This window comes from Eschscholzia californica, unplaced genomic scaffold (genome assembly GCF_041429995.1).
Source record: "Eschscholzia californica isolate CP2 unplaced genomic scaffold, dmEscCali1.0.p SCAF_3, whole genome shotgun sequence".
NCBI lineage: Eukaryota > Viridiplantae > Streptophyta > Magnoliopsida > Ranunculales > Papaveraceae > Eschscholzia > Eschscholzia californica.
This window is the reverse complement of record NW_028238420.1, coordinates 39,045,192-39,064,411: the sequence shown is the minus strand read 5'-3', so window position 1 is coordinate 39,064,411 and position 19,220 is coordinate 39,045,192. Positions and strand designations below refer to the sequence as shown.

The 19,220-nt window shown below is 37.4% G+C and overlaps 1 protein-coding gene and 1 pseudogene across 3 annotated transcripts; one reads left to right on the top strand and one right to left on the bottom strand.

Moving 5' to 3' along the window:
* Positions 1–464: 464 nt before the first annotated feature.
* On the bottom strand, positions 465–9,510 carry LOC147550148 (uncharacterized). Of its 2 annotated transcripts, none has more exons than XM_086667135.1 (14): positions 9,263–9,510; positions 7,609–8,109; positions 7,223–7,461; positions 5,138–5,294; positions 4,940–5,017; positions 4,714–4,788; positions 3,989–4,108; positions 3,507–3,671; positions 2,850–3,375; positions 2,597–2,753; positions 2,350–2,459; positions 2,099–2,211; positions 1,290–1,650; positions 465–981 (listed from the first exon to the last, which is right to left on the bottom strand). In XM_086667135.1, the coding sequence occupies exons 2-14, from the start codon at positions 7,957–7,959 to the stop codon at positions 665–667; spliced, it is 2,769 nt and encodes a 922-aa protein (XP_086523261.1). In that variant the 5' UTR covers positions 7,960–8,109; positions 9,263–9,510; the 3' UTR covers positions 465–664. The 2 variants fall into 2 exon arrangements, with proteins under 2 accessions (XP_086523261.1, XP_086523262.1); XM_086667136.1 differs by having other exon boundaries at positions 7,609–8,125; positions 9,251–9,311.
* A 121-nt stretch (positions 9,511–9,631) lies between these two features.
* On the top strand, positions 9,632–17,411 carry LOC147550147 (uncharacterized; annotated as a pseudogene). The gene is made up of 5 exons (XR_015237434.1): positions 9,632–9,888; positions 15,181–15,404; positions 16,257–16,746; positions 16,850–17,021; positions 17,104–17,411. The product of XR_015237434.1 is annotated as an uncharacterized LOC147550147 (transcript).
* Positions 17,412–19,220: the final 1,809 nt, after the last annotated feature.

Sequence of the window (19,220 nt, the reverse complement as noted above, 5' to 3'; positions counted from 1 at the left end):
GACTACTATCATTGATTCCGAGTGATTTTAATGTTAAGATTCGAACGGTGCAGAGACGTACATGTTACAACTCAACCGAAATGGGTTTTATGGTGATTTGAGTGCAATTCCGAATATATATATATATATATCAAAACGCCAAACCGACACAGCAATAGATTATTTACCAAAACTCCATCTGAATGTCTCTTCCATACATAGTGCTGAAACTGATGGCGTGCTGAAATTGACTGCCCACGACCCAGTTTTTACAGGGCATATCCAAGTCCCAGCTCGCTGGAACTTCATGGTGCCTGACTGGCGGGTCCATACAGTCCTACTGCTGTGCCAGCTATTGTGCCCATTATACAGATCTTGTCGACTGACAACGATCTGTCGGGAACCTACATAGCTGCAGAAGGGTGCAGTCATGGAATCCCGATACCAACATTTCCTTCCTATGACTATGAGTAGAAACTCTAATATAGAGGAATTTGTTTGTCATTTCTTTCTCACTAAAACGAAAACAGTGTGCTAAACCGTAATATTACAAAGTGGTAACTACTGGAAACACTTATTAGTAAAGAAATGCTAATCCTACAACTCAGGATCAAACACAAAAATGTCTACATTACAGAAAGAACTCGAAAACACGAACTGAAGTATATGTGAAGTTCTACAGAATCTAGAAATCAACAGGAAGACTACTTAAGAATGCTAAAGCAAGAGGAGATGTTGATTTACCGAACATCGAACACCAGTTAGGAAGCTTTCTAAGAACTCTTTCAGCTTTGGGTGTCAATCTATTCACATCAGTTCGTAGTCTTAACAGAAGATTCTGATTCTTACGTTCGTTTTTAGGAATTGACCAGGTGGAATTGTTGTTCCAGAAGAGAGTTAGATCAAACTTTGTCGGAGAATTCTTCCCGCCTGAAAACTGAATAGTGTGCCATCCATCAACACCGATGTTGTTCCCAACTTGGACCAACTCTTCTGAATTCCCTGCAAATCAAAAGAAATTAATGTAGTGCCTTAGGTTTGGTCTCATGTCTGAAAAGTAATTAGAGGTAACTAAGTTGCTGAGTCCGCCTGAGAATGGCCCAATAAGGCCCGCTTTTTTGGCACACTCTGGAGCTTATAGAAAGCCTCAAACGCTAAACAGAAACCAAAGAAAAGTTGGGGCAGGCCAACTTGGACAGCCCAGCCACGGGCACGGCCATGCACAGCTTGTGCCTGGCGTGGTTAACCTGGCTGACACGCCACAGGCAAGTAACATAGTAGAAAATTAAGATTTTTTAGCGATATGTTACCTTCAAACTTGAAATCTTTGATTTCGTTTGTATTGATTGCAAGTGCCCATCGTGTAGAAACTTTTGTATCGATTGAAACCCGTGTTACCCTATCATTGTTCTTCGTGTCACTCAGAACACTTAGCTTAGGAACTTCTAACTCATTCCAGCCATTTTCTGTGTCATTAGAGCTCCGGCAACCATAGTTCACTGTGAAAGTCACAAAATCAGTTACCTTCGCTCTACCACAAACAAACCCTTCTTCCTTAACATGTTTAAGCTCTTCAGTCAACTTTCCAGGAGTCTGAGAAAACAAAGAAATATATGAACTTGGGGAACGGGCTTCTCCATCTGTTCCAGTTGTCTCCACTACATGCACAACCTGAAAATATTAAGGTGTATATTGGTATGAACTTGGGGAAAATGTATGATGAGTTCATATTTTTGCAAACAAAACAGGTGCGGGTAAAACAACAGATTGACGACAACCTGGATTTAATACATTAATAACTAACCGCTTCAAAATGACGGGAAAAAGTAGAAGTCCTAATATACAACGAATCAAAGTTCAAACGGCAAGAAAGAAAAAACAGTACAGAAGAGACACCCACAGAAATCACAATCAAATATCTCGGGTCAGTTGCTCAAAATAGTAACTGTAATTCGTAAGGTTTGTGTGTGTGTGTGTGTGTGTGTGTGTGTGTGTGTGTGTGTGAGCGCGCGTCGGTGTGCGTGTGTGTGTGTGCGCGTGCGTGTGTGGTGTACATATATATACCACATATATATAGATGAAAATGAGCTTATTTATCTTGTGTGGTAGAGATACTTACATTTACCGTCCTGGCGATATCTTCAGTAAATGAAGGGATGATACCAGACAATACTGCAGCAAGTGTGAGGCCAAATAAAGCAAAAGCTGCAAATAAAATTGATCTTTTTCGACCTACACATTGTTAGGGATAAACAACTTAATTTGATTTTTTGTAAAGGCAACATTAGATAAACACCACTAAACCGCTACTGTCAAGTACAGAGAAATTTTGACATGCGCTATAAAATGAAATTGAGACAGAATAAAAACCTGAAAGGTGAAAATATGAAAGAAGATACACTAATGTCAGACAAACAATGGCTGCAACAAATGCAGCAACCATAACATTTCCTAGCCACTCAGGTGTGCTGCCTGGGTTTCTGCATACAGATGTATATGAAAAATTAGTACCTCTAAGTCAGCACTAGGATCGCGGAAGATATATGTCAAATTTCCGAAGTCAATTTTTCTAAAAGTAATTCTGCAGGGGAAAGATATGAGAAACCAGAATTATTACCTTTCCAATCGAACTACAATCCCAGTTAATGTCCCTGTCAGCCGAATAAATACACCACCAGATATTAAAATTGGAAGAGTCGAACCCAGCAGCAAGGTTGCACTTTTGAGCGGCTTCGGCGATCGAACTGGAGTTAATGTTGCTTCGAGGAAGCCAACTATGAATTCCAAGGCAACATAATCACATAAAATAATTGCATAACAGTGATGAGGTACTTCTAGAAGTTACTAAAGACAAAAGGGCACTTGCTTACATGCAAAAGCAGGCGAGACTAGCCAAAGAAGAGCTATGTAGGAAGATCCGATTCTATAGAACGTTCCCATGAATAAAATAAAAAGCCACTGCAGAAAACCAGATTTATATAGCCACCTCTCAGCGTCCAACTTGACTATATCAGCTTTAACAACTGACGATCTCCTTTGATCTCTCTTGGAAGAAGTACTCCCTAAATACCTAACTAGCAAAAGATAGCCGATATGTTGACCAAACATGGCCCCAAGGACAGCTGGAGAAGCAAACAAGCCAATAACTACCCACGGGTTGGCTATGTAAGGAGCAGGTGAAGAACAAATGAGAGGTAGAAGAAACGCAACAAGAACGGAGAAGCCTAATGAGAATATCCACATCAGAAGAAGACTTAATAATGATAACCCCATTGAGACAATGGCTGGAAAACCACCCATGAACAATGAAGTTGACCATATTATAAGTGATTGAAATATAATCGTGTTTTGGAGCATAGTTGCCAAGCCTTGACGATACACAACCATGTATGACCCCTATGAAGTAGCAAATGAATACAAGTTTCAGCAAATGATAATGTTCAAACTTGATATTGTAGTAATTGAATATTTAGTATTTACTCAAAGAGAAGCTCAGAATAAAGAGATAGCTCTAGTAGTTATTCTACCAGAATGTCAAAAAATATAGCTTGCTTTTCTGCTGCATCTTTATTGTTTTCCACTGCCTCCCCTTTAGGAAGATGAGATGAAGTAGCACTCTGGATCAAAAAGGCGAGCATATTTTCTCCAAGGTGCTGAAGGGAACCTGGCTTTAAAAGCTTTAGTTTGTCATTCTGCAGGGTAGAAAAATTGATATTTATCATCAAAAGACAGATTAAAATTCTAAGGAAAAAGATAAGGATCTCAGCAATCCCACATTACTCCAAACTTGGAAGTAACACGTCAAAAACGAGATTTTATCATAATAAACTGAATTTCCCAATTCCTCAGCAGGATCACGTTGGGAGTTGGGAAAAACAAACAGGTAAAAGTCATGAGACTATTTTTGTCAACTTTTATAGGTCTTCCTTACAAAACTGAGGAGCTACAAGATTGCAAGTACAGGGAAGAGAGCAAAAACTTCAGATCACTGTTTTATGCAAAGACAAACCTTCGTGTGATATACAGCACCATTATCTGTAAAAGCGAAATCAAGCCCAGAAAGACCAGCAACTTCTTTGTAGATTTGGAAGTCGGTGGCAGATTTTATCAGTCCAGAAAAAAAGAGATCCTGCACTACAGCAAAATGGATGAGTCAAACATGAAAAAAATCGAATCCACGTCCATTACAACGGAGTTTGATAATCTTTTTATAAGAGAATTTATATATATTTCTTTGGAAATGGACTACTGGAGTCATTACAAGGCTTATACACCGTGAAGATGAAATACACGCTATAACTGCCTGATTTTAAACATCCTAACTATCAGGCCTAAACTACCTTAATTTTTACCCAAGTTCAATAAATCATGCATTTGCTTTTCCACGGGATCGAACTTGGGACCTCCGGGCTGCGGAGTAGACGTCCAACCACTACATCAAGAAGTGGTGAACTTATTTGTTTGTTGTGGTATACCAAACTATAAAGTTTGGAACAAATGTAGATGCATAGGAAAGATAATAACGCAGCCATAGATAATTGTAGATACCAAATATGGATACTTCTGAACAGAAATATATTAAATAGACTGGACCAAAGAAAAAATGTCAGAAGCAAATTTACCCAATATTTTTGTGGTCAAAGGATTTGACAGGGAACAGCCCATATTTCTTTTGGCTTGACATTTAGTAGAATGAAAGTGTGAAACATATAATTAGCACAAACAATTACTAACCTGTGAAATAATCTGCGCAGATGGATACTTTGCTACCTTGGCATAGGTTTCGATAGCCCATGGATCAGGACCAGCCTGTTATAGTGAATGTGATATAAGCAGTGAATTGCCAGCATGAAGACTTGAAAAGAGGAATTACATTGCAGTAACCAAGTGAGAAAAAATGTTAATAAACGAAAGAGTATATCGTTGTAGAAGCCAAAAGAGTAACTATTTGACATTTTACCTGAAATATGCTGGACTGCCCTCCGATACCCATGGCCTCCAAATCAACAGCCAAACGTATGCTACTACTCCAAGGATGCTGCATCAACAATTTCACTGGTTATCCTAATTTTGCTATTATCTAGTCACAAAGAATTGAATTAATAATTTATAATTTGAAATTTGAGTCTGCAGTATGTCTCTGTTAAAGGTTCCACACCTGAGTTATAAAGCTATGAGCTCCATTAAGACCCTCCTCCTCCCCAGTATTGAACAGAAATATAACAGCATTTTTAAAACCATGAGCCCATTGAGAAATTCCTCGAGCAAGTTCCAACATAACAGCCACACAAGAACTGCAATCTCCAGCTCCTCCCCTGCAAATTTTTCAGTTGGTTTAATTTTCAAGTCAACATGCTCGATTCTCAAAATATGAAGGTGTAAATAGTGTTCTTTATTGTTCATGATAGATGATTACAACCAAGGAATGAAATTTCGGTTTCGGTCGAAATTTCGGACGGTCCAAAAGTGGAAACGTTTCGTAGAAACGTTTCGGTCAGTGTGGAAATCTTACAAATCTACAGAAATGATAGATATATGATGCAATTATGTATAACAAGATTATTAAACCATAATGAAACACAAAAATGATGTTTAACATTATCTATTAGTTTGAGGGAGTATTAACAATTACACAGTTCCGGGGGTAAATTGAATAACTTTTGGCTATAACACCCAAAAGATAACATAATAGTTTGAGAAGGTATTGTCAATTACACAGTTATTTCAGGGGTGTTACTAAGATAAAATCAATTTAGGCAGTTAAGTCGAGACTTAAATCATTCAAATAGATTTAAAAACAATTAAAAACATAACATAAAAATCAAGAGAGATCTAAGAGAAATGTAGATGAAAAAAGAGAAATGAAGATGAAAAAGACGAAGGAAGGGATATGTTTCAAGTATTAGTTTCTCAGGTTTTTTTTTGCTAGATTTCTAATATGTCGGTCGAAATTTCGATATTTCTAACAATTTCGGTGGAAATTTCGATCATGTCGGTGGAAACTATGCAGGAAATAGTTGTAAGTGTTGTTTCGTGCACCTAATCTCATTTTAGGAAACGTTTCGCGAAGTTTCGGTGAAATTTCGGGAAGTTTCATTCCTTGATTACAACACTATCTTATTTGATAGCAAATATTATCCAACACATTATAGAGCGAGAGAGAAGCTAGCTGGCCTCGTTAAGACAAACACTCGGTTCCCGATGAAATTACAATCTCTTGAAAGTTAATACTGGCAGAGAAGCTCATCAATCTCCTTATTGATGCCAGTATAAGAATTACACATGTTCTATGAGCTGACAAGTACATGACGAGAAATAACATGCATGCTTGAAAGCTAGATGGACCTTAACATACAAGAACAACTTGAGGAGCTAATTTCAGAATCAATGACAACACTCCCAATCAAAGGACGAGTTAAATATAAAGGTAACTCCTGCAAATAGAGATTTTCTATCAGGAATTATTCGGAACTAAATGTTCTCTAAGAAGCATTTCTGTAGAAATTGAGAAAAATTGAAACTTCATGATGCAGTTTAAACAGGTTGAGACACCTCGGTAATAAACTTGACTTCTTTTATCCAGTCTTTACTGGTTCACCAACTTTAGCTACAAGGTGAAATGTACAACTAGCAATATTTTACTGTCTAGTTAATCTCATATGCAAAACAAATAACACATTCCACAATGCATTTACACTTTTACAGATAATGGTTCAAATATCAAGCATATGTGAATAGAGTCTCAATTCATGAATGACGATGCCATATATGATACAACTCTTACAGGCCGTAAAATACAATCTATATGAAAAGCACTAACAGTATAAGAAAATCAGTTTACAACCAGTCATAATAAGTGTTGCATACAGCATAAGAGTATGTTCTGAAAGAAAGGTTGAAACGAGACAAACAAACTTTAATTTTATACGGAAGCTCTTTAGTGAGAATAGTCCCACATGGGAGAATTGGTATCTAGCAACCAAGAATATAAGGTCTAGGTCCTCTCCACTCATTGCCGATTGGTTTTGAGTTGGATGGCCACAAACTTAACAACAATTAATCCTTGCTTTAAATATACTCGCTTTGGCATAATACAGATAAACATGAGTACATATCATTCTTTGTATCGTAGAACAGACATTCATGTGTGACAAGTGTTTTATTTCTTCATTTTGTTTGCAAAGATGCATTTTGGAAATTAGGAAAACCAAACAATAAACAGAGAAATTTGAAAGAATCATACGTTGAGAAAACAGTGTCAATGTGAGAAGAAACCAGAATAGCGTTATCTTCCGCTTGAGGTAGATATTTCGGTACTATTCTCAAAACCACATGTTTTAGATCTGAATACACAAGTGTCTTCCCTTTAAACAAACCACTAACAAGATTATTCGAACCAGACTCTGCATGGAAGAAATCAACTTGTACATCAACCTCTTCATGAGCTGTATATTTAATGTTTTCCGATGCTGCCAAGACATACTGTAAAAGGGGTAAGTACTAAAAACGAACATCACAAATAATACATTCTAGGGTTTTTTATTCGAGCAATTCGAGTTTCTGATGTAATGATTATTAAAGAACAGTTTGATGATGAATGAAATGAAAATGAGTTTAGTATTATTATACCTTTAAAGCAAGATCAAGGGCATCAGAACCAACAGGATGAGGACCAAATTGAGTCAAAGCTTTAACATGTTCCATTGCTTTGTATTCAGAAAAACCCCTTTTACCAGCTTCATTAGAACTTAAAGGTTTAGGTAATGTTTGAAATTGATAACGATAAACTGACCAAGAACCATAAACAATTAAACCAAGTAATGTTATCCAAAGAAAAGCTGGTCGTCTTTTTGATATTTCTCCTCTTGATTCTACTTTCTCCTTCTCCCTTAATTTATTAGTATTAGATAAATCAATAACTGGTTCATTCCCTCGAGATCGTTTAAGTGCTAATGAAGAATTTACAGATCTTCGCGCCATTTCTGATTGATGGATAATAATATTAGTAATTCATAAGAGTAGTGCCTGATTAAAATCGAAAAAACAGAAGAAGAAATATGGAGTTTGAAATTCAATCAGTAAGGGAGAAGATCATACGGAGAGATTTTCAGTTCATATATATATATATAGGTTGTGTTTGTTTTTTCTTTGTGAGTCTGAATCTGAATTACTGAATCTGAATTGGTTGAACTGAAATGGCTGAATCTGAAAAATCTGAATTATTTTACATTAAGATGTTTGTTTTTCATATCTGAATAATTAAATCTGAATTATGGCTTTGACATTTATACCCTCATGTATCTTTCTTAAAAGAAAAAAACCCTAATTTTTCTTAACCTTTCTCCTCCTCTTTCTGCTCACTCTCTCTCTCTACCCTACACTCTCTCTACACAGCATATCAAAAACCTAAAAAAACCCTCACAGATCCGGTTGATTGAAAAACCCTCTCTCTTAAATAATGAACACATAACTACTCTCTCTTCTAGACAGTAGATATGTGGACTGGTTTTGCTAGAAAACTCTCACAGATCCGGTTGAAGGTCGTGGATGAAAAGCTTTAATGGATCCCTAGGGTTTCCCTCTCTCTCTCAAATAATGAGCACATAACTACTCTCTCTTCTACACGTCGTGGCTTAAGGTCGTGGCTGGTTGATTGAAAAACCCTAGGGATCCAAAAGAACCCTCACAGATCCGACGAAGTTTCACAATCTTTTCTACAATGGCTTTCGTGGAGTGGTTGTCTCCGTGGTGTTTCCTACGTGGTGGTGGTAGTGGTTTTCGGGGGTGGTGGTCTGGGGTGGTGGTATATGGTGGTGGACTTTGGTGGTGGCCTGTGTTGGTGGTGGTCTGTGTGGTGGCCTGTGGTGGCGGTCTGTGGTGGTGGCAGTCTGTGGTGGTGGCAGTCTGTGGTGGTGGCCTGTGGTGGTGGTGGTTTGTGGTGGTGGCCTGTGGTGGCAGTTTGTGGTGGTGGCCTGTGGTGGCGGTCTGTGGTGGTGGTGGTTTATGGTGGTGGTGGTAGTTTTGTTTTAGTGGTGGTGGAGAAGAAAGATTGTTCTAAATTATATGGGCATAAATGACATTTTACACTTTTCAGAATTTATTTCTTCTTTCAGACTTGTTTTGAAGTCTGAATAAAATGGGCTCTAATTCAGCCAATTCAGACAAATGCATGATTCAGCTTAATTTTCAGATTTCACTAATGATAAAAACAAACACCTGGAATCTGAATTGGCACCCAATTCAGATTTCAGATCTGAAAAATTAAAAAAACAAACACAACCATAAACAATAAAGTTTCGATTGAAAGATCATAGAAGGAGAGGAAGTCAAACGTGTGGTCAACTTCACACATTGACTTTCAATCTGAAACCAAAAGGGTGCGTCTACAGGTGTCTATAGCATTTTCGGAGGCGCCTTTAGCAGTTTCGGAGGCGCCTATAGCATTATGGAGGCGTCTATAGAGGATCCCAAACCAATGGTTGTTCACCTCGAACCGGACCTGACAACCCGCCGACATCCAAATAAGGCGGTAAGAATATTTCACTTCTCATACTATATATATAGAACTTCACTGGGGGAAAGGAAGAGAAGAAAAAACAACAAACAGAGGGTGTTTCTGCGTGATATCTACGATCAGTCTATCATACGAGCCATGGGAAAAAGAAAGTCGAGAGCGAAGCCAGTTTCAAAGAAAAGAATGGAGAAGCTTGATACAGTGTTTAGTTGTCCATTCTGTAACCATGGAAGTAGTGTTGAATGTATAATTGATATGAAGAATTTATTTGGCGAAGCTGTCTGCGGGGTTTGTCAAGAGAGCTTCAGCACAACCATCAACGCCTTGACGGAGCCCATAGATTTGTACAGTGAATGGATTGATGAATGTGAAAGGGTCAATGCAGTTGAAGATTAGTAAAGGGAAATAGGAGGTGTTCAAGATCATCTACTTTAAGCACAATGAAGTTTGTTTGCAAAGTTCATTCCTTTGTCAAGCCCAGAGTTTTCTATGTGTAAGTGTGATTCAATTGGTTCTATAGCACATCCCTAATATGGAGATCCGACAATAAGTTTTGTACTTACAAAGGTGTTGTTTGCTTAGGTAATATAAGTTGAAAGTATGCAAATAATGTATTATTCTCAATGACTAATGAAAGTTTGAATTCTTGATTTTTCAGAAGTTTTTAAAATCTTAGATATCATCAAGTCGAGTTATTTTAGTAGTGTTCTATTTTTTTTTAGTAGATTAGTAGAGAATTATGAGTTTAGCAGTTTTGTATTTTTAGGAAACCTTCGAGATTTTAGATTCTATTATTTTATTTATTAGAAGTTGTTAAATCAAAGTTTGTTTAGGTCTAGAAAACCCTTAATTTATTATATTAAAACAGGTCAGTCGGTTATCCAGGGAATAAGTCTGACCGTCCATTTTATTTTAGAGATTTGGTTAGGAACACATTCGACGGATGATATAATTTTTTTTTATGTAAATAGACTACAAAAAAAAGGGTATCTATGTAAATCAACTAAAATTAGTTAGAGTAACTACTACTACCCTGTTCAACAAAAAAAAAAAAAAAACTACTACCCATATATTTCTCTTTTTTTTCTATTGAGTAGAAAAACGTGGGAGGATGAGAAATTAGTGGGGAGAAAATCTCTCTTCCACATTCTTGATCGGTTTTTTATGAAAAACTTCCCAAAGTAACTACTTCGAAAAATATATAAATAGGACTCTTGTCAGACTGATATCTTTTCACTGTAAGAAAAAAAACAATCTCTCACATGTATTTTATAGTTCAGGCTTCAATGAAATATTATTTTTCTTTTTTAAATGTAATTCTCTTTTTTTTAAATGTACAATGAAATATTATTTTTCTTTTTTAAATGTAATTCGATTTTTTAAATGTAAATAGCTTAGTATTTGATTGCTCCTTTTGGTTGTTTAATGTATAATTATTGTTTCTCTAAATGTAAAATGGCTATTCAACTGTTACAATATTCTTAACACGACGGCGCAGCCAAAAGGGATCTACCGCGTCCGTAGGACGCAGTGGGAACCTAGTGTTATATAAAGGGGAATCATGAATCCGCGGAATCATGAGTCCGCAGAATCATGAGTCCTTCGGATTCATGAATCCAAGTAATATTTTTTTGTTTGTTAGACAACTAATAAGAATCCTATGATTTATTATTATTTGAGTATTTTTAAACGCTTTTTTGAAAAAATATTGAAGAAACCTTGCTCTCGAAACTCGTTTCAAATATCGTTTTATTCGTGATCCTTCTATTTTCTCCATAATATTTTTTTCCAAAAATAGTTTTTCCTGAAAGACGTTTTTTCCTCGAAAACCCTTTTACCCTAAAAAAACTTTTTTTTATTCGAAATAATTTTTTTTCAAAAATCATTTTTTTCGATAACCGAAATTTCATTAAACTTTTTTTTCACAAAAATCGTTTTTTTTTTCTTAAAGGCTATTTAGGTTCACAAAATTATCATAATAACAAAAAACACCTACATCTTTTGCTATTAAGTGGAAGTTACCAAAATATTATGGGTAATAATCGGTTAAGTTTGAAATAATATTGATAATTAATATTTAGGTCATTTTTTAATTGTTTGTTTCCGAAAATACCCTTTCATATTAAAACCTACTCTTTCTTAAAAAAACAAAAAAAAAACTCTTGGGTTCCTCCTTATAAATGTACAATACAAATGTATTTCATCTCTTTGTACAAGGGTAGTTTAGTACATTCACTTGTAATACTCTATCTATATAATAGAAGTTACTGCCCTTGTTTAAGGCATCTTGACCGAGAGGATAAATCTAAGGCCCAAAAAAGGAGCCCAAATACCAAATCCAACCCAATAGGGAATATTATCTAAAAAAAAAACCCAAAAAGTGATTTTACCTCTCTATCCCTACAAAAGAAATGGTTACCTCTCCTCTCCCTCACTCATTTCCCGCCCAAAAAAAGCCAACCTGACTTGATTAGACACAACCCTCTCCATCACTCATGTCAGCCTTACTCTCTTCTCTCTCGGACTCCGCGCGCTCTCTCTCCTCATTCAAACCCGGTCAGACACAACCCTCTCCATCTCTCTCTCTCTTCATTCAACCGATTGCACTCTATCTCTCCTCTCTATCTCGATCAAACTAAACCGGTCCATCTCTATCTCTCTCTATCTCTTTTTCAAGCGAAACAATTTCCAGCCATTAACGCTTCTTTCATTCGAAACGTTACCGCCGAATCTCTCTCAACCAAACCTATTTAAGCAACCGGATCTACTCATCTTTCTCTCTATTTCGCTCACTTGAACAAAACCGGTGCTTCTCTCTCGATTTCTCTCTCTTTCAGACACAGGTACGTCCCTTTCTCTCTCTTTCAAACCGGTGCTTCTCTCTCGATTGTTAGAACATTTTTGGGGTATTTTGTTTCAGATCTTTGTTTGTTGGTACAGTTTTAGGGGTTTGGGAAAATTTGGGGGTGTTTTCAAACAATTAGGGTTTATTATTTCAAGTTCAGTAGTCTGATCTTGTGTTTTTGAGAAAACATTTTGGGTTGTTTTTCAAAAAAGATTTAGGGTTAAGTTGCTCTACAGTTTGTGATAAAACATTTTGGTTTTTGTTTTGTGATTTCGGAAGCATTTGAGAGATTATGGTTCTTCATCAAGCTTGTAGGTTAGGTTTGTTTTAACATTTAGGGTTGTGATCCGAAAGTTAGGTTTCTGTGGAGACATTTAGTACTTTGTCTTTGATTTTTACCTAAATGTCTTTGTTGATGAAGGGAATGATTTGTTTTATCATTCTGGGTTGTGTTGAAGAAATGTTAGTTATGTTTAGACATTTAGACAGTTGTTTGTGATTTCGGAAGCATGCATCTTCACAGAAAGGTCATTTTGGGTGTTTATGAATCTTCATCAAGTTTCTAGGTTTGGGTTATTTTAACATTTAGGTATCTGTGGTGACATTTATGGCTGTTTGTTTTAACATTTTTGGTTGTGTAAAAGAAATTAGTATATGTTTAGACATTTTGATTGTGTATATACATTCTGTGTTTGTTTGAAACATGTGGGTGTCTAATACAAAACATATTCCCTATTGCAGATTACAAAAGATGGTGAAAACAAACACAAAGAAAGGAGATGCTCCTGTTAAAAAACAACAGACTCCACTGAGGGCTAGCCCTAGGAAGAGGGCTGCTGAAGAGCCATCCTCTGCTGGGCCTAGCAAAAAAGGCAAAAAAGTTGCAAGTCCAAAACAAGCAAAGGTATCTTATTGTATACACATCTTTGACCATGTCCTGTATTTAATGTTTGTGGTTTGACATTTCATATAATGGTTTGGCATATTTGTTAGTGTGCTGTCATTCTTTAAAATGTTGCTTCAATTAGTGATCTTTCATTATTGTGTAGACCAGCATTGGCCTAGGCTTATTGTGTGGACACATTCCAAAATGATCTGCCATTATTTATAGTGATGTAGCATTCAGTGTAGTGTTGAACATTTTGTAGAATGCCCTGACATATCTGTTACTTTTTTGTGTGAAGCATCGAGGCAAAAAAGTTGCAAGTCTTGAACAAGCAAAGGTATCTTATTGTATACACATCTTTGACCATGTCCTGTATTTAATGTTTGTGGTTTGACATTTCATATAATGGTTTGGCATATTTGTTAGTGTGTTGTCATTCTTTAAAATGTTGCTTCAATTAGTGATCTTTCATTATTGTGTAGACCAGCATTGGCCTAGGCTTATTGTGTGGACACATTCCAAAATGATCCGCCATTATTTATAGTGATGTAGCATTCAGTGTAGTGTTGAACATTTTGTAGAATGCCCTGACATATCTGTTACTTTTTGTGTGAAGCATCGAGGGTATACTTCGAAGAAGTGAGAGCCCACGGTGGAGCCTCAACCAAAAGAGCCTATGGAGCAGAAGAAGAAAACTGCTTTTAATTACAAATGTAATTTAAAAGCAGTTTTCAAGGTGGCGCGGGAATTGCAGTTATATATTACTGAAGAGCAAAGGAAGATGTTGCTTGCTTCACCATTCGGGGCCTTATTTAAAGCAGTGACCAGTATTAGTTTCCGAAAAGAGAATGTGATGGAGAAGCCTAACAAAGCCATCTATGATCTTCTGTACTGCTACGACAAACAGAGGCAAGCCTTCAACATCGGAGGGAAGATGATTGAGTTCACTCCCGGAGATGTTGCTTTGCTGTTGGGAGTCCCCATGGAAGGACAGATTTACGAAGCATTCCCAACAAATGTCACCATAGATGTGGCTAAGGACCAGTTTTTGAGCAAGTATTTCAAAGACTGTATTGTAGAGGGGAAGTCTGTATCGTTTGGGGGCCCGAGCATCGAAAGGGCACTGAATGTGGTTGCCAGAACAAGGGCTCCTGCCATTGAGTTCTTGAAACTCTGGATCATGTACATGGCAGCAACCTTCCTCTTTGCTTCAGCGGCCGGCTCCTCGGTGGTCGGGACTTTTTATCACAATCTCCAAACGGAGAGAATGATAAATAGAGTTTCATGGCCGAGAGCTATTCACTCCTACATGATGGAGAGAATCAACAAGCACTCGGAAGACCCGACCAAAGCTTCAGGCTGCCTGACTCTTCTGCCCGTAAGTATTCCTGATCATGCACTGAAATGCTTTATAATTACTTATAATGATAAAAGTCATATTAGTTTGCTCTGACAATCTCCAAAATGTTTCTTCATTAACATGGGGGACTTATATAATGCTGCAACATTGTGCAGAATGTTTGAGAATTCTTTAGTATTTTACCCCATTCCTTGTGATGATACAGAAAAACACTTCTGACCTATTTGTGTTTAATTTATTTGCAGTACTGGTAATGCATGCACACCAGGATCCATGAGGACCTGGTAGGAGAAGTAGGGGTAAGTCCTAGAATAGCTCGATGGATGATCGAGCCATTCTTCCTTAAGGGACTGGAAGAAGAGCTGGAAAGCATTTCAGAGGAGTAGGTAATTTGTTTTAACATTTCTTATAATGTGTCTGTGATTTGAATAAATGTTCTAACATAACTGATGTCTGAGTGACATTGTGTGTAATGTTGGAGCATTTGCATGAATGTTCACACAATTAATTAAATGTATGTAACCCTCCTTGTAGGTGAAGGTGGAGTTGGTGGCGGAGTCTGTGGAAGAGGAAGAGTTGTTAAAGTTCACGGAGAGGGTGGTGGTGGAGATGAATGACGAGGAAGTAGAAAAGTTGAAGGAGGAAGTGGAGAGGTTGAGAGAAGAGAATGTGTTGGTTAAGAGAGAGAATGAGATGGTAAAGAGAGAGAGAGAAGTATTAAGAGAGGAATTGGAGAGGATGAAGAGAGAGAGAGGAGAGAAGAATGATGTTTTGGAATTTGATTTTGGTGTCGGAGGGGGAGGTGGATGTTCGAGACGAGGTTGGTAGGGATGAGGTGACTGTTGGAGAGGAGGTGGAGGGTGGGGAGGTTAGACAAGAGGTGGAGAGTGGAGATGGTGGAGAGAAGATAGTGGAGCAGAAAGTAGCCCCAAAAAATCCGGAACAAGTAAACGTAGAACCCCGCAACGAAAAAGAAAGTGATGCCGAAGCCCAAACTGGACCAGCAGAAATAGACAATAAGGGTAAGAAGGCAATTTCTGATGAGTTGGTAAAGGGTCAATCTTCCGGGGAGGGGCAAAACCAAGAGCAGACAGATAGCCAAGTTGCTGGGTCAAGTGAGTAAATGCTCACGCAATTCTTTACTTCTGTTAACATTCCTGTCTTTGATTGAGAAGAAGTTTCAAATGTTGAAGCAAATATCAGAATGCTTCAACATTTAACATTATGTTTTTCATCAGTTTACGTTTATAAAAGAAATGAATATTGTTTTTTTAGATTTAAGTTGGTTTTATTTCTAGTTTATTTAATTTTAACCAACGTATTAACTTGTGTGGAATCATTATATCTTCTCTGAAATTCTTACTTACTTGTCAGATGATTGGTATGAACATAAATTGTTCGGCCATCGTTACAAGTTTTTTGATAAACGGTAAGTAAAAGAGTTCTATCGTACTCCCACGATGTCTTTTACCACGACAATTGAAGACTGTCTTTTACCACGAACGACAGTAGAGTGGTCGGCTAAGTAATAAAAAAGAAACAAACAAGTAAGTGTTCTTCTCCGCATAAATACGTAAAATGTTAGAACATCCGTGATAACGTTTATATATATTGATCAAGAATTGGAGAATGATTTTTGTTAAGATTTGGTTTTCTATCGAATGTTGACTAGTTAAACGTGTGGTGGTGGGAACAGGTGAAAAGCAATTTGCAAGTGTTTTGAATGTAGGTGAAAAAGAGACGGAAGAACTAGACTTTCAGCTGACTTGGCCTTCAGCTTTCTTTTCAGAGGTTTGTGAAGTGGCCAAAGTATATGAAAACTACGAGATCGTGGAGAATGAAAGTTCTTCGGAAGACGATTTTGTAAATAAGCCACAGGTTGAAATGGCTGAAGTTGTTCAAACGAAAGAGAAAAACAAACAAAACTCTTTGGTTAAGAGGGTAAAAACTCAGCCAAGAACCCGAACTTTGACCGAGAAAGCAAAGCAACTCGAGAAAAAGAAAACAATCAATGTAGAAGACATTATAGAGTTGGGAGCCGGAAGGTCAGAAGAGGAGAAAGTTAAGAAGCTTGGAAACTGGAGAAGAAGCCCAGTCTGGAAGAATGTCAAGGAACAAGAAAAGGGTCTGATGGAAGAATTCCTCAGGAAAAGTGACAAAAGGTACGAGTAGGTTCCTGTAATGTTCATGCACTGTAATGTCCTAGCATTGCCTGATATGTACTATCATTAGAAAAGGTGACACTGTTTTTTCCAAATTTGCCAGTACTAAAGTCTGGTTTAGTGACGGCATTAACGACATATGTGGAAAGCAGCTCGATATGTTGATGATGAATCTCGAATGCGATTCACAAATAATTAACTGGGCCAGTTCCTTCGTCACTAATCACAAGGAATTGAAAGAAAAGTGTGTGCTATGCCTCCCATCCGAGATCTATGTAAGTTAAGTGATTAGAATGTTTTCCTATCGTCATCTTTTATATGAGTGAACATTTTGATAACTTTGTGTTTGTTCGACAGACAATGATAAAGTCCGAGGTCAACCAAGCTTCAATCGAACAAATGCTCAATCGTACGTTGAGTAATAATGCTGGGAAACCGGAGATATTATTTGTGTGTGCACCAATCTGCCAACCAACAACGGGGGACGCAGCAAGGGGGGGGGGGCACTGGACACTATTGATATATAATGTATTTCTCCATCGGTGGACCCATTATGATTCGATGTCATTTGATAAGAAGATGGCCAAGGAGTGTTAAGAAAATGCCAGGGAGTACGCGGCATATGTGGAGGATGTAATGGAAGAGGTGGGATTCACAATGTTTGGAACCCAACAAAAATATGCAGATGTCGTTGGGGAGCCTGAATTCCCTACTCAGGGAGAAAAGTAAGTGTTCTCACTCTTTATTTGTTCCAACATTATGATGCATGTTTTAATTAGTTTGAAATTGTTCCAACATTCCGGGAAATGTTGGAACAAAAACTTATATGTTTTTAGACAATTGATAAAAACACACGTAATTATTAATAATGTAGTCTCATTTAACATTATGTTTCAGAATTGTCTGTGACTGTGGAAACATTATTGGTTACGCTTTAACATTTCGTTTGTGTCTTGAACAGCCCTGATTGCGGTCTGTTTGTCATTTTGAAAATTGAAGAGCTCGTGGAAGACTGCACGACAACAGGACCCAAACAGCGTACACAAAACCCAGATTGGGTTTCCCTGGCACAAAGGAAGAGGGCTAAGCTAACCCACAACATTTTGAAAGAGAATACGATATCGTGGAGGATGGCCCGAGCTTGAAGTAGTTGCCCCTGTGTATGTTTTTTTTGTAAAGGATCTTTTTTAATAAAAAATGAAGTAGTTGTTCAACGGGTTATGTTCATATCACTAAACCAGAAACGACTTCATTCTTGATTAGATTACAAACAAATATGGTTTGTAAATTATTTTGGGATGTTAACAACATACAATGATTTTGGATGGGATGTTTATGTTAAAACAATATGAAGTAAATTTGAATATATTATTATTTTTCTTCAACAACATGTGTGACATGCATTGTCCCCTTAGAGTTTGTTTCAGGGAAGAACATACACAGATATGTTAGAACATTTCTTTCAATGCTGGGACAAATTGACAAATGTTTGAGAAATATGTAATAATGTTCCTTCATTAATACGAATGTATTCAAAAAAATTTATAATGTTGACACATTGTAAATAATAGTAAGACATGTAAGGATTCATTCACTGAACATTTTGTAGAATGTTATAACATTTTCACAAGAGAACAAAATATGTACTAAATACCAAAAGATTTTACTAAAACATTCAACACAATGTACAGACAGTTTGTTACATGTTGCCACATATCGTTGAATGTTGAAGCATTTAGAAAAATGAGAACTACAGTTGGGCCCGACATGTTGCACTGTTGTGATAAGCGGGTTGGTTGCACCTGCGGCATATTCTTTTCCTCCTGGTAACATCCCCGGAACTCTGCAACCGTGTTGTACGTGGTCTCCCTGGTGCCCTTTTAACTAGTGGGGGAAGAGTCTTGGTTAATGGATCAAAAGTATAGGGTTCGTCAAAATTTGGAACGGGGTAAACACAATGTTGGTATGTGTTTCTGTAAGCCTCCACCGTCCATACCGGATCGTAAAAACATGTACTATCACCCCGGGTCTTGTTGATGCATAACATTGCATGTTGACACGGAAGCGAATCTACTTGCCAACGCCGACAAGAGCATGTGAGAGTACCAAGATTTACGGAATGGCGTGGAGTCGAATATACTTCATAAATAAGTGGGGCTGCCTCGACGTATCTCCAAGTCTCCGCAACTTTGTATTTCGGTTGTTGCTCCAAGTTAATGGATGGGCAAAGAAATGTATTCCATCCAATAGCGGCGTCTCTATGCTTTCTCATCTTGTTCATAATCTTCTGTCTTATAGCATCCAACAATGCTGTAATAGGGAGAACGCGGGCTTTCTTTACCATGTTGTTGAAGCTCTCAGACAGTTGGGAACTGATGGCGCCATACCTGTAAGAAAACATTATAACGACTGTCACAACATTTTCAGGAATGCTTATAATAAATCATTTTGTGTTCGAACATTGCGCTACATGT

What these genes read in the sequence shown, in the direction of transcription:
- LOC147550148 (XM_086667135.1), bottom strand. Translation starts at nt 7,959, where the DNA reads ATGGCGCGAAGATCTGTAAATTCTTCATTAGCACTTAAACGATCTCGA. An exon ending in CTATATTTTTTGACATTCTG is followed by an intron (nt 3,376 to 3,506) that starts GTAGAATAACTA and finishes GCTACTTCATAG; the next exon opens with GGGTCATACATGGTTGTGTA. An exon ending in TTCATATTTTCACCTTTCAG is followed by an intron (nt 2,212 to 2,349) that starts GTTTTTATTCTG and finishes AACAATGTGTAG; the next exon opens with GTCGAAAAAGATCAATTTTA.